Source organism: Neoarthrinium moseri (genome assembly GCF_022829205.1).
Source record: "Neoarthrinium moseri strain CBS 164.80 chromosome Unknown scaffold13_Wmoseri_CBS_16480, whole genome shotgun sequence".
Lineage (NCBI taxonomy): Eukaryota > Fungi > Ascomycota > Sordariomycetes > Amphisphaeriales > Apiosporaceae > Neoarthrinium > Neoarthrinium moseri.
Genome location: NW_026055127.1, coordinates 402,195 through 416,624, shown reverse-complemented (window position 1 = coordinate 416,624; position 14,430 = coordinate 402,195). Strand labels below are relative to the sequence as shown.

The 14,430-nt window shown below is 54.3% G+C and overlaps 4 protein-coding genes across 4 annotated transcripts; 2 read left to right on the top strand and 2 right to left on the bottom strand.

Annotated features, from left to right (window-relative positions):
- Positions 1-6: 6 nt before the first annotated feature.
- JN550_004735 (uncharacterized protein) lies at positions 7-1,539 on the top strand (the record flags this gene model as incomplete). Its single annotated transcript, XM_049316283.1, has 1 exon — positions 7-1,539. One exon carries the CDS (start codon positions 7-9, stop codon positions 1,537-1,539), a length of 1,533 nt encoding a protein of 510 aa, XP_049173356.1.
- Positions 1,540-3,030: 1,491 nt separating this feature from the next.
- JN550_004734 (uncharacterized protein) lies at positions 3,031-6,002 on the top strand (the record flags this gene model as incomplete). The annotated part of the gene is made up of 2 exons (XM_049316282.1): positions 3,031-3,738; positions 3,801-6,002. 2 exons carry the CDS (start codon positions 3,031-3,033, stop codon positions 6,000-6,002), a joined length of 2,910 nt encoding a protein of 969 aa, XP_049173355.1.
- Positions 6,003-10,364: 4,362 nt separating this feature from the next.
- JN550_004733 (uncharacterized protein) lies at positions 10,365-11,159 on the bottom strand (the record flags this gene model as incomplete). The annotated part of the gene is made up of 3 exons (XM_049316281.1): positions 10,365-10,560; positions 10,611-11,054; positions 11,122-11,159. The coding sequence occupies 3 exons, from the start codon at positions 11,157-11,159 to the stop codon at positions 10,365-10,367; spliced, it is 678 nt and encodes a 225-aa protein (XP_049173354.1).
- Positions 11,160-13,219: 2,060 nt separating this feature from the next.
- JN550_004732 (uncharacterized protein) lies at positions 13,220-14,182 on the bottom strand (the record flags this gene model as incomplete). The annotated part of the gene is made up of 3 exons (XM_049316280.1): positions 13,220-13,339; positions 13,398-13,930; positions 13,999-14,182. The coding sequence occupies 3 exons, from the start codon at positions 14,180-14,182 to the stop codon at positions 13,220-13,222; spliced, it is 837 nt and encodes a 278-aa protein (XP_049173353.1).
- Between the last annotated feature and the right edge of the window lie 248 nt (positions 14,183-14,430).

Sequence of the window (14,430 nt, the reverse complement as noted above, 5' to 3'; positions counted from 1 at the left end):
GCCACAATGCAACCTGGGCTTTATAGTGCAACCGCTACCGCTTCTTTGCTTCGTCTTGCGCTCGTCCTTACATTCAGTCCTTTCTGCCGCGCTGCCCCTTCTGTTATCTCTGAGAGAAACAACAACCCTTTGAACATCAACTGGGACCCAGCCCCAGCTCCAGAAGACGGACCTGCATTCTCTGCTGGTGCCATTCGAGATCCCTCCTACCTGCCTGCCCAGATCGGTGGCATAGTCGGCGCCTACGCGTTTTCGCTCGTCGTCGTCGCCGCTGTCCTCCTGCTCCTTGCCAAGAAGCGTCGGGAGCACCTGGAGGCTGCAGAAGAGGACTTGGACGAGCTCAAGTACGAGTTTGCTTTTCAGCCCGAGTTTCCAGAGGGCCAGGGGCCTGTTCCGGAGGCGCTTGCAAGCCCAAGGTCGCCGATCAAGAATTTCTCGTACCCAACGCCAACCGAGCAAGATCCGACACCGTATATCTTGCCTTCACCTTCCTCATATACCACTGCCCTAGGTGTCAACCCATTGGTGGACCAGAACGTGGTCGCTGCTGACCGAGAGATGGCGCAACAACAGCTGGAAGAGATGTACAAGCTCGTGATGGAACAAGAGGAGGCAAAGCAAGCCGGCGTGGTGCTGCAAGGGCCGCCAGCACCAATCGTAAAACAGCCACCGACGCCTTCCTCGCAAAAGTCAGGGTTCCTGCGAAAAGGCAAGAATAAGCCGGCGAATCTCGATCTTGAAAGACCTGAGACAGAAAAGCCACAGTCGCGCACCTCGTCTATACTGTCCGCCTTGAAGTCGCCTCGGAGCAAGAAGTCCATGAAGGCCATCAGCATCTCGTCGCCCATTATGACACCAATGTCTGGGACCTTCCCGCGCCAGGAGGGAGAGGAGATGGAGACCATCCCGCCGCGACACTACGCGCCGGCTCCTCCGCCTCCAGTCCCCACGGATCAGAACCCCTACGTGGGGAGGAGGATGACCCGCCCCGTGGAACCCCTGACTCCGCCAGACGTCTCCCCCGAGAGCACGATGAGCATCGACGAGAGGCTAGATGCTCAGTTCGGCCATTCGCGGAATACTTCACAGGCCCCCACCGAGGGCGACCCGGTGTCGGCAATCTCAGAGAGGTCAACTGCACCACTTGTAGGCTTGCCGTCGTCGCCCAAGCCCAGCGTAACACGGTTCCCCTCGCTCCCCTCGTCGCCGAAGCCTGGCGCGACCTTTTCGCGGGGAAATGCTCCGTCGGCCATCCGCACTGGCGGTTCGCTTCCGTTGCGAGCATACGAGCCATCCATGGTTTCCCCTCGGATGCAGACTACCAAGCAGACTGTATTTGAGAGAGCGCCCCTGTCCCCGGGTGGGCTGCGGACACCATACACCGGCGCGGCAGTTCCATACTCGCCATACCAGCCATATACTCCAGTCGTGCCAATGACGCCTTCGCTAGTCACGAAGGCCGACCGCAAGAGAATGAAGGCTCTTCAACCCAAGACGCCGACCTTGCAGATGGTGCAGAGCTCGGATGATATATGGTGAAAGATGAATGAATGACGAATAGGAAGATGGTGTGCTCACGCTGGGACGGTAATCTCGTGTCAGGAAACACGGCAATGGTGTTATATGGGTGTTATATGGTTACTAGATTTCCCCCTCCTCTCTTTCTTGTTTTATCCTCAAGAACAGAAGACATACCTCATGTGACGAGTCTTGTGAACGCGCATCCAGGGTGCTGTTTAGGGCTCACGGCTGGTTTATACGATTTTTTTATTATCAAAAGACTAGCCTGGGCGTCCATGCTTCCACACTTCTAGTAACTTATCATTAACGATGCTCACGTTAGTTGAATTTACTGCGATACCAACTTTTGTCAAGATAGCTATGGGCATTGGCTCTTGGTGGATGCTCATCGTGATTCACGCCTGTCTATTGAGCATTGGCAAAGGTTATGTGCCTGGTAGGGGCATGTGTTCAATTGTACGAATTCTGCGCAAGACCAGGGCACCGTCAGTCAGTTCATGCAGCCGGCCGTGGCGACTGGCAGCTCGGCAGTCCATGCAGGAGTCGGGTTTGTTGGTTGGGCTTCGGCAACTTTGAATCTCGGCAAAACCATCCAATACACCTCCTGTGCCATCGGCCATCGCAGTAAAATCCGGTTGCCCCCGGCCAGTTCGTAGCCTTTCGATTACACAGTAGTTACTAGTCCGGTGAGTGGACAAGGAGGGACCTGGCTGTTAAACACCGTGAGAAGGCGACAAGACAATAAAAACAAAAGGGCGGATGGCCACGCTACGTTGTATGCTGCCATGGAGGAACGGCGGCGGTCGCTAACCCCACCCAGGTCAGCCCATTATTGAGCTGGGTGAAGCCTGTTCAGGGCGACGATTGGCAGGTGGCTCCTGGGGCGGGAGGTCGCGGGTTGTTGCGAAAGTACTCGTGGGCTGGCGGTGATCGTGCCGGCGGCGCAGGTACCGTCCTAACGTCGGAGGCCCGTCCAAGGCCGACGAATAGTGGGGCAGGGCCCTTTAGCGTCTCATGATCGTTCGATTCTCGAGCCTGGGTGTCAGGCCAAGCTGGCTGCTCCAAGTGGCTCGAAACGTCTACCGGCCCCGTTATGCTCGCCCGCTTCCCGTCGCTTGCCTTCAGGATCGACTGCCATTGATTGACCTCGAACTTCCCTCTGGTACTGCACAGGCACAGGATGCGAGAACACGTTCTTTGACGTCGTGAGCGACCCGAAATTTGACGTGTAGAAACCGAAGGATCCGTGGCAGCTTTCCCACCCTCTCGCCCGACGCCTGACCCAGCAGACTTGCGCGCGCGCCCTCCAACTGCGTTCGCCCCGGCTCGCATTTCCGCCCTCTTACCACCGTACGATATTAAAATCAGCGTTTTCTGGGCTGATATCAGACCACCTTTTGGCCCTGTCGGGCATTGCTGTCCTGATTCCCGAGCACTGTCCATTGGCAGCGCCGCAAGAGACGGTCAGCCTAGCCTCACACGCCCGAGGTCCCTCACGCATCTTCAACCATGGCCTTCTTCGACGAATCCGGGGTGCCAGTCACCGAGGGCAGCGAGGCCTTCTTCGCTGATCCTTCGTGGGCTTTCGGCGACAGCCCTCCCTTCACCACCACTTTTGACAGCGCTCCCCTCTATGCGGAGGACTGGAAGCACGTCCAGGCCCTGCCCAACCCCAACGACCTCGACCACCAGGCCCCCAAGAGGCCAGAGGCGTCCATCACGCCTCCCGGGACCGGCCAACTCCTGCCTCCCACCACCAATGGTCTGGCCTATCCCATGCAGCCACAAAACGGCATGCCTCCCGCGACCATGAACACCTTGACAGAGGCTCAGCGCCATCACCTGCAGAAGATTGCTATGCCATCTCACCTGCAGTACCACTCGCCCAAGAGTGAATCAAGCCCCGACTCGGCAGGCAAGTCGTCGTCCATGTCACCGCCTGGGGGTGACAAGGCAAACAGTCGCAAGCGCAAGTCTTCTGTGGAGGATGATGACGACGACGACGATGACGAGGATGGTCATCAGCCGGTAAAGAAGACGGCTCACAACATGATCGAGAAGAGATACCGCACCAACCTTAACGATAAGATAGCCGCTCTGCGCGACAGCGTACCCAGCTTGCGCATCATGTCCAAGAGTGCCAGAGGCGAGGACACCACAGCAGACAGAGAGGAGCTGCACGGATTAACCCCAGCGCATAAACTAAACAAGGCAACGGTTGGTTCCCTCCCCGAATGTTGGTCCGTCATCGTGATCATGATGGCTAATCCCGAGAACAGGTCTTGAGTAAAGCTACAGAGTACATTCGCCACTTGGAAAAGCGCAATAACCGCTTGGCAGATCAGAACAACGCCATGCAGGCACGCATTGCTGCGTTTGAGAAGCTCTTCATGGCTGGCGCCATGAATGGTGGCATCAGTCCAGTTCAACAGTCACCAACTCCGGGACACTACCCCCACGACGTCAATGGACTAGCAAACTCCCCTCCCATGGGTGCAACACCCGGTGGTCGTGGCGACCCCCAGGGTATGATTCAAGTTCCCGATGACTTGAAGCGGATTATCCAAGCACAAATGGCCGTCGGCCAGCCCTACCCAGTTCCACAGCAGCCCTTCCGGAGGCCCAATCCAGCAGTCGTCCGTCAGCAACAGATCCATCAACAACAGCAGCAGATGCAAGCTGGAGGCTGGCAAAACGCCGGTCCCTACTTTGGCAAGTTGATGGTTGGCTCTCTGGCCGGTCTTATGATCTTGGAGGCTGTACGTGAGAACGAACAAAGCAACGAAGAAACTGGAGGCCGCGGACTCTTCGCCCTCCCTGTTCAGCTGATTGGCTCAGCCATGTCTTACCTGAACGTGAACCTCATGGGCTATCACTTCGCTGCCAGTGAGATCTTGTTCTCTCTGAAGATCATGTTGATCATTGGAAGCATCTGGTGGGCAATCTTCCCGTCACTATTCGGACGAGGCGCACCCAAGCCCAAAGCTACGAAGGGATCAGCAGCAACCTCCCTGGCGTCAGCACCCTCACTGGCCGCACCCATTCAAGTGCGGCGTCAAGCGTGGCTTACCGCTATTCAGACGGTGTGGGTTCCTCGGCATAACTTTTTCCTTGAGGCTGCCGCCTTGGGTCTGAAGACTTTCAAATTGAGCGTACGGAACTTGATCGGCGTGAACGGATATCAGATGTTGACTGGCCTGACCGAGGAGCAAGAAGCCGCCCGCATCAAGGCCTGGTCCATCGCTCTCGACGCCCAGCTGGCTGGTGGAGATGTCGAGATCAATAAGAGCCGCCTGACCCTCACACTGCTCGCATCTGGCACCTTACCTGACACACCGCTGAGGCTGATGCTGAAAGCATTACACATCCGGGTTCTGCTGTGGGAGCTGGGCTCAACAGGAGTGCAGCACAGTATCTTCAACACGATGGCCTCCAAGATGGCCAGAGCCAAGTGGAACGAGGCGAAACAGCTGCATCGACTTCTCAACCAGCTGCGCCGTGGTGGCCAGGAGCAATCGGATGATGACATTCCGGACCACCTCACCATACTACTAGAGCAAGATGCAGACGAGGTCCTCAACCCCAGTGTGATTCAACGCGCCCACAATCTGGCTTGGAATCGCGAAACTCAGTATAACGCCATTGGAGCCACCGATGGCATGGACTCTGTTGTCGATGACGGAGCCGTCCGCTCTCCCATGGATGCCGTCGCAGCCTGGTGGTCAAGCCTTACTCTTCAGACAGCACTTACCAACAGCCTCCTCGTTCGGGGTGACGAAGACGGTGACATTACACAACTAGTCGAAGAGGGCATCACCCTGGCCATCAGGACCGCTCCTGTGGGCTCAGTTGCACAGAACCGCGCCCTTGTCGCCCGCGCTGTTCTCTTCAACGAGAGACGCGGTGCCAACATTGCTGCAGTGATCCAGGCTATCGGGCCGTGCACAGCGTCTGCGAACTGCTGTGAGGGTGCCGATGCATCTCCCCAGCCGGATACTCCTTCTATTGACATACCGGATTCCATGTCATCTCAAGCCGAGATATACATGTCTCTTCAGTGTGCGAAGGCGATAGCTCATCTGCAGCGATATGCACCCCCCGAGGAACCCGTCAGTATCTACCCAATCATCGAGGACGAAATCCACGTCGGCAGCGAAATGTCGCTTTTGGGATATATTGCAGCATTTACTCTCGTCAATCGTCTCGCAGGACACGAGCTCGCCGCAGATGCTTGCAGCCGTGCTTTAGAACGTCTGTCGGGCAGCCTACGAATCTGGATCGGCAAAGACAGCTGGCTGGATTCCGAGGTCAAGCAAGAAATGGTTGAACGATGCCTGGCTGTCACCCGTGGTGTGGTTGGGATGGATATCGACACCGATACCGGCTATGGCAGCATGACAGAGAGTGACGACGATGGCGACAGCGGGTTCAGCAGTGATTCTGAACAATTCTCCGTGTCTACAATTTCCGAGACTTCTTGACGAGATCCGAAGCGAGATCCGCTGGTCACGCCAGGATCGTAGATCCGTCTATATCTCCACTTTTAGTTGAAGGCGGGATGATTGTTAGAGTCTCGTAGGAGCTGCCAATCGTGCTCCTTACTCAGGAGCGACTCAAGTCTAGCGTGTTTTTTTGGTTGTCAATCTGGAGTTGGGGACCCGGTGAAAGTCAATACGGACGCAGGGATAGAACAGGGGCCGCTTGTTTCGGCATTTCACGATACCATATCTTTCTTATGTTGTTATTCATACCGTGCTATAGGGCGGTGCTCCTTCGGTTATGTCTATGCATGCCGACCCAAAGGGGAAATTCCCTACGGTATAGACAATCATGTATAATCAGCTCAGTCAGTTTTCCTATTTGTTTTCTGGTGCAAGTCGGGTATGGTTAGACTTGCAATGGGAAAGGCGCACCGGGGATCGTGGAGCCGAAAAACCGGGATAGGGCCGGATGCCCACCATGCTGGGTGTGGAGATATCATGTATTCGAGGCCTTCGCCTCTGGTCATGGAGGGATAACTATGATAGGCTCCTGGTATAGAATTTGGGAGGATCGACAAAACACGTGGATATCCGGTACTAGATTACTCCGGTCGAAAGCAAACGGGGCCGTTATGGACCCGTCGGCAATCTGTATCCTAAGGCCATCCTCCCGATACTTAAAGCTCCAGCTTAGAGAATTATATGGGCTCAACGAATTACTGAACGCGGCTAGCATGGCATTGCTGGACAAGAAACCGGCGCCATCCGCCCAAGCTACAAGCTGTTAAGTAACTAGAGGTGTTCAAGTCCTTGTGCAGCACGATCGTCAAGCCACATGACTCGACCCTATCTTGGACACGCATCGACTTGACAATGTCTGCCTTGTAACATACCGCGCGATCTAGCGGCCGCCTCTAGTCCGTGTCCGGGCTATCAAAACTCCCGCGTCATGCCAAGGGCGCAGACACAGGATATCATCCATGTCCGAAGGTTGAGCCCACGCTTTTAGGCGCGCGACTAAAGAGGTCGCGAGTCCGGATGCGGCAACCCTCACACAGGGAGCTTGTCTGTGGCCTCTGTCGTCTGTCCGAGACGGACTGCTTCGAAGGCTTTAAAGCGTTCTCGTTAGAGCAGCGCTGGGAAGGGGAGGGCACCGAATAGCCTTTGTGGGGGCCGAAGTGTCCTCCGGGACGCCGCCGCTTCGCCGGGCCACGCTGCGGTTTGCGCTTGCGCTTGCGCGAGTCTCCGCGGAGGCTGGGGAGGGGAGGGGGAAAGCTGCAATTAACGTCGGCACGGGGCCGCGTTGGAGCGTGGCTGGGGCACCTGGGTAAGGTTGCGGCTTTACGGGGTAAGAAAGGGGGTAAGAAGGGGTGGGAGGCTGTGCGCAATAGGATGGTGCACTACTTGTGGTGTGTGTGTGTGTGTGTGCGCGCGTGTGTGTGGGCTATCATCCCGGACTCGCACGTGGCCTGTCTCCTTGTTTTATCCTTCTCGGCGCCGATGCGGGCGCGGACTTGTCGGTGTTTTTGATGGCCATCAGGAGAGAGTTGTCAAGCATCGCAGGATTTTCGCCAATGCAAGGGTTAAACTGGGTTACTGTTGGCGGCGAGCCGGAGGCACATGGGGTTGGTTTGTAATGTGATTGATAACGTTGCGTAGCAATGTCTTTGAATAGCTGGGCCATGATCATGATGTTTTTGTTGGGCTCTGCAAGAGAGGCACCGGCCATCAATCGATGCGGCGTTTCAGTGCGAGGCACAGAAGGGATACATTCTCTTAGTACTTTTCGCAAGGGACGGTCAATATCTCAATATCCGCCCTACCAGGCAACATAGATGCGTGATGATGCGAACCCTGGAGGATCATATCATGTTACAAGCATAGGAAGCCGGAGATAGGGAGAGCCACAACACCGTCCCGTGGCCGATTGGCAGGCTCGTCATAGAACGTGCAATTCCTGGACAATATCACCTGACACTCCAGCCCGGTGATCATGTCCTTGCCGCAATCCTACTTCATGCCATGCAGGGCTAAACGTGGGTGCGAGGGTGAGTACGAAGTACGAGGTTCGGTACTGACAGTACCTCGTCCGTTGGCTGAATCCTTCGCCCGGCACCTGCGCTCATAGAATCCTTGTTTCATTTCCCCCGGGTTCAATCAGACGGCTCGCTTCGGGGGTCAAAGGGAAGGGTGTTCTTGAGAGTATTTTGCCCGGTTTAGCAACCTTGCACTTTCTCTATCGCGGCTCGAGGTCGAAGCTGTGTCTGCCCCTGCTACTTCCTTCCAGAGGCGCCTATCACCGGCGCTCTCGGAATGCGGAAGTCCTACGGGAGGCACGTCCTTACGGGTCTAGATCGCGTGGGAGTATGGTTCGACATGCATGGCGACGATCGGCGAAGGAGTGGCTTTTGTTGAAGATTTTGGGGGCCAAAGGGGGAAGTTACGGGGCGGAGAGGATGAGAGTGGTGGTGGCGACCAGCTTCTCTTTAAGGACCGACACAAGGTCATTCGGGATAACGAACCTTTGAAGTCGTCTCCAGTGGCCGCTTTAGAGGCGAACTGGCTTTTGATGCCTTGCTGGACTGCTCGTATATTAAAATCTAGGTGTAAGAAAGGCGCAGCAGTTTAGAAGACAGGTGACAATCGCAAGCACTGGGAGGCCAACAACGCGGTACGGCGGATTTGGCATCATTTCCATGGCCCTCCCCTACACCGCCGTGGCGGCAAACACACTCGTGTGGAATCTCCTGCAGTTGGTGAATGTCGGTCTCGACCACGCGGTTCACTGGCACTCCGTATAAGGATTCTATAATCGCCGCTTTCCCAAGGCAGAAATGTGTGTACGTTGGACACCCTGGTAGAGCCCTTCAACTCCGATGGGGGCAACGTGTTTCAGACGCGGAGGAGAGATTTGTCCAAAACCGATATACAACTTTGATTGGCTGCATGTCAGATCCTGCTGACTGCCTTCGGCACTCGCGGACAGGCAACGCTTTGTCAGCACTCAAAGAAAGGTTACATGGCGTAGGAGACACTGGGAATAGCATCTGGCGCTAACCAAAGCAAAGAGGGGGAGAGAACGCGACCTTGTGGTCGAAGGACATTATTTGGAAACCCGGCATGCGCCTTTCACAATGCAGCGCGGTAGGGAGGCAGTGAGGTTAGCAGGATGTTGGCAAGAAGGATGGGCAACGGCAATGAGTCACTGGGCTTGCTATCAACACACCCGGAACTCCTCTATGGGTCGTCGCTAACACCTACTAGATCCTCCACGGCCTACTTCAGGGCCCAGAATCTTCTCCGCTTGCAGATGTGCAGGGGCAAAAGTCTGGAGGCCGAGTTGGCCCAGTCACTGGCTAGAGTACAAAAGTGCTTCTGAAATCCGCCGGCAAAAACGGGTACCAAAGCCTGACATATCTGTGACTGCTGTTGTCTGAACGACAATGTCCGTTGTGAACAATGAGATGAGGTCACATATTGATCGATGGCTAGGTTGTGGTTGGCTATTGATATGATGAAACTCAAACTATTGTTGTTTTCACCCTTGTATATTTTGCGTGATGGTCTCGTTTCGAGTCCATCAACGCCAATTACATGATACTTTGACTGTGTACTAAATTAGGGGGTTGGTATGATTTGATTCGTTACATCATAAGTTTACTCATATTGAACACTTGGAACCGTTGAAGGAGTCGTCGAAACTCGCTGAAGCGACATATGGAAAGTCCTGAACTATACTGGCCGACTTGCCTGTTTGCATTACCTATTCTCGTGGAGAAGAATGGTACAGTCAGCGCTAGGAGCCTGTCAAGAGTCCCTCCATCAAACCCTCATAGGCTGAGGCGTTACTGCTCACCGTCTGCAGATTAAATTCTGACAGACACGTTTACACCATGTCAAAAACCATGCCCATCAAACTTAGTGATAGAAGTCAGAAGCCAAGACCTTGACATGTTACCGTAAGCACGTTATTTCGGTTGCAGATTGCCGAATTCCCTTGTCAGTGGATGCATTGGACTTTGAAGCTGGCTATGCGTCCCTTCATAGAACCCATGAGACTTTTTGAATGCAGCACGATTCAGACCACCATAGATCAATACGAATTGGCAAAGATTAGACTCTGATCCGGGGCCGCATAAGTGGCACCTGGGTGTCCTTCTCATGATCCCATACTTAGACTTTCAGGGGTATGACATTCTACTTTTCGGGCGCTCACCAGAATTGAAGGAGTACATATGAGATGGCCAGATTGAGACTTGTATTGCATGTCAGGAGTTGCCGCTCTCATTACTTTGGCTGAGCACAAGCTTATGTTTTAATGAACATCGCGAGTTAACATTGCTTTCTACATAGACCGCAGAATCAGGTCCGAAACATGCCGCAGAACCAGGATAGCCATGTGGATTTCGGCGCTGAATCGGCAATCTTTTCTGGATAGCCCGCAGTGGAATCGGTGCCGGACGTCTGATGACTTGCGCGCGGCTGTTTGGTGGGCTCTAGAGCTGCGGCTATTGATTCGATCTCCAGCCGAAAGGGTCCTTGCTGATCACCAAAGAAGCTGCAATCGATTAGCACAAACATGATATACCAGGACTTCAGTATTCGTACCTCCGCATCATGATGCTGACTCGTTGAACGTTCTTGAGGTCAAGCGGCCTCGCGTCGGGCTTTGGTTTACCTCGATACGTGGGCTTGAACTCGTCCCATGGGATGAATCGCTCTTCTCCATGGGTTGCAAAGTCGAACTCCCAGCTGACGGTGCTTTGCTCCCGACCATCGGGGCGTTTGGGTAGAGTTTCGTCCTTGAGGGTTAACGTGTACTTCTTGCCGTCGCCCTTCCCAGTCTTGAGGAGGAGCCCATCGTAGGCGTCTAGGTCCCATGGCGTGCCGTTCACAGTGCGCTGCGAGGCAAAACCAGCGCCCCCAAGCGCGGTGATATCTAAATCACCGTGGAACACGGCCTTTGAGGTTGAGGGACAGTCGAGATACGACCGGCTCTTGCCGCCCCGTACCCGATCGTCCGAAGCCGTCCAGGCATCTGAAGACCATGGCCTGGAGGGCTAATTAGCCTCATCGAAAGCAAAAGTAGAGCAGCGGTTCGAGAGCCAGAGAAACTCACGCGTCTCCGCCAAACAGGTCGAGTCGTCGTTCGGCCATCGCTTAAGCACAGGGACCGACGGAGTCGTCGGCTGCAGTCGATAGGTGCAACCAAACCCTGCACAACAGAAGAGTCACCGCGGATTACCAATCAAGCAATCCAGCAGTGGGTCGCCGATTAAGAATAGAAGAGTGCTAGTCAGATAGCCTGCGAGCTTGCGCAGTTGTGGTTTGATACTGTACTATCTGGAATCAGGGAATCAAAAGCTAGCTACAGTAGATCTGCAAGCCAGGCCATTGGGGGCTAATTTTAGAGTTCGAAGCTTTGGAAGCTCCGGTGTGGTGACCTCATGACGACGACTCATCGTTAGCCCTGGGGCTCGGCTGGACGGCTTTAAGCACGGAGATTCTTTTGCTGTGAAGCAGAGACGAAACAATCGTGAACGGGATGCACACTCAGCAATTCTGGGAACACAGCGCATTGTAATCCTATCACGGAGTATAGAACCTTATTCTTGCAATGAGCTGTGGAAATTAGAAGGAAATACATAACTGCACTGCCTGGCGCAACAGTGCAGGGTTGGTCGCCGTATATCTGGCGCTGTGATTGGTCGGAGTTACGACCACTGCTGCCGACGCGAACCCCGGCCACGAGCCCCCAGGGGTCAACATGGACATCATGTCTGCCGGCTTCAAGGATTACAAACTCCATGGAACTATGTAAACACCGTCACGGCAACAACAGCCCACGAATCGACCTGTCTTGGCCTAGTCTTAATAAGTGTTTCCTGGACTTCCCTGTGGTGAACACCATGTTGTCAGAACGCTCGTTGGGGCAACAAGGCAGAACCGATACCATCTCTTGCTTAAATGAGAGATCTAGAGTAAATTCAAGATCACGACCGCCAAATCCCCAAGAGTTACGCCCCTGTCCAGCCTCAGCATAGCCAGGCGGGCTAGGGACATCGGGAAACGGGGATGAAAGCTAATGTGTCTGTGCCAATACCGCGCCCCCGTGCTAACCAACACCGAGCCCATAACTCAGGTTCACGCCCCATCTTTAATTCTGGGACCTTCGTTCAGCCCTGTACGTACATAGTATGATCTGCGACTTATGGTAGAGTACGAAAGCACAGGGTCTGTATTTTGTGGAGAGAGAGTCTTTCTGCAGCCTGCTGGCAACCCAAAAAAATCACTATTGCTACTCAAAAGCCCGCGTCCAAGGTCATGGCAGTGGAAGTATACTTCGATCCGCCCTGAGCGGTACCTTGTATCGGAGATGACCTAGATAAAACATGTGCCTTGCCGCAATACACTTCACAAGGTATGAATTCATCCGCAGACGGCGCCCTCTGATGATCAGTTTGGTAAGTACCCGATATGTCTCTGGGCACAACTACAGCTCATCATGTGTGGAGGATCGTGGGGGACACCAGCGGCCAACCTGTCCCGTGCCCACGACGATTGGCGTCTGTGCTGGTGTCGTCTCTCCATTGGGCGGATTGCAGTCAAGCTTCTTATTGCAGCAGACCGGCTACCCGTGCTATTTTGGCTAGTAAAGGCCTAATCCTCCAACTACCGCAAGCGCCTGGCTTCCTGCTAGCACTATAAGCACCATGAGTCGGAAAGCCACTTCCGCTGGTCTCCGTCCGGTGAGTACCTTTATGGCAATATCACTGAAGAGAAACTAGACTTGCGGAGTGCCGAACATGGCGTTCGGCGTTCGCTTCAGAGGGTCAAATGCTGATTCCACACACCCTCCTTCTAGTAGAAAGATGCACTGCAATTTTGCTGGACAAACTAGTATCTCAAGCCCGTCCGTGGTGATAGTCACAAGTGGAATAGAGGGAAGATGAGGCTTTGGCTTTGAATGCTATTTTGAATTCATGTTGTTAACTGTACAACGAGCCGTCACGTACAGCTCGGCAGTGAGACGAACGTAGAGAATATGACCAGCTCCATAATCCATTTCCTGCAAGGTCGAGCACTTCGACCAGAAGCAATTTGCGCCGCCGCTTGCCACCAATAATGAGAAAAGTAAACCCTCAGAGAAAATGCCCCACTGTATATATCATAATAATGCTCGTGTGAGCATCTTGTCTAATCCTCTATCCATGCTTTCATAATTGGTGCTGTATCAACTCCGGCGAGTCTGGCATCGATAGCGGAGTTGTCGGGTAGTCGTAGCCAGAGTCAGAACAGTTCGCCGAGTGATCGAAAGAGTGAGAAAGTGGTGGAGTCTGGCATCACCGATCAGCTACGGGTTGCTCGGTGGGAGTTATGGCGCACATGACTCACATGAGGGTTCGAGGTATCGTAGGGGTTCTGAGCGTTCATATCCATCCCCGGTACAAAGCCATAGTTCATGTAAGGCGACAATGACTCCTCCGGGTAAGGCTCCCTCTTGATGGCATCGCTGAAGTGGGTCATCGACGGCAGTGTGCAGGGGACTGTGGTGGTCGCGATGTAGCTCGGGTAGCCATCCGCGGTTGTCATGGGGTGGTAGGCCTGAGCCGACCCATACGGCGGCAGAAGCATCTCGTCGGGCGGAGGGTATGCCGAGTAGGGCATGAAAGGAGGCGTATGCGATCGTTCCCTCTCATCGTATGACGACGGGAACATGAGCTCGTCTTCGTGGGTCATGGGCGGTGTAAATTGAGGTGCCGGGACGGGCTTCTGGGGCATGACGTTGGACTTTTGTGTCTTCGACGGGGACTTCTTGGAGGACTTGTTGGTCTGTCCTTGCTTCTCCGATCCACTGGCGGGCGAGGAGCCATCTGAGGTGCCAGCGCGTCTCTCCAGGTCTTCCAAGCGTCTCTTGAGCTTCTTGCCTGTTGTAAGTTGTTAGTCGAATGTCTCTTGGAAAGCCCCCGCCGGCGGCGTATAGGATGTAACATACGGTAGTTGCGCTGAGCAATCCGGTTTTGTATTCTTCTACGCTCAGCGAGATCGGAAATCTTGGTCCAGTCCTCATCAGGGTTCGCTGAGCTAGAGAAGGCACTACTGGTTCCGTGTGCGGAATACTGCCTCGGCGGCGCCTGGGCCTGGGCATATGTGTATTGGTGTTGCGACATGGCAAACATTGGAGCTGAGTTGAACAGGCAAGTGCTGATCCACTTAACCACAGGTTATACAGGTGAGTTGACTACTAGGTAGGATGTGAAGGATATAAGATGATGTCGTCAGATACCTCTGAGTAAAGATGCTCTCTTACTGTAGGGCTGATCTGATGTTGAGGCGAAGGCAAGTGAGGAAGAGGACGGGAGGGGAGACTAGATAAATATACAACCGACGAGAAGGACTGACATCCTGCCCGGCTACTTCAGCCATG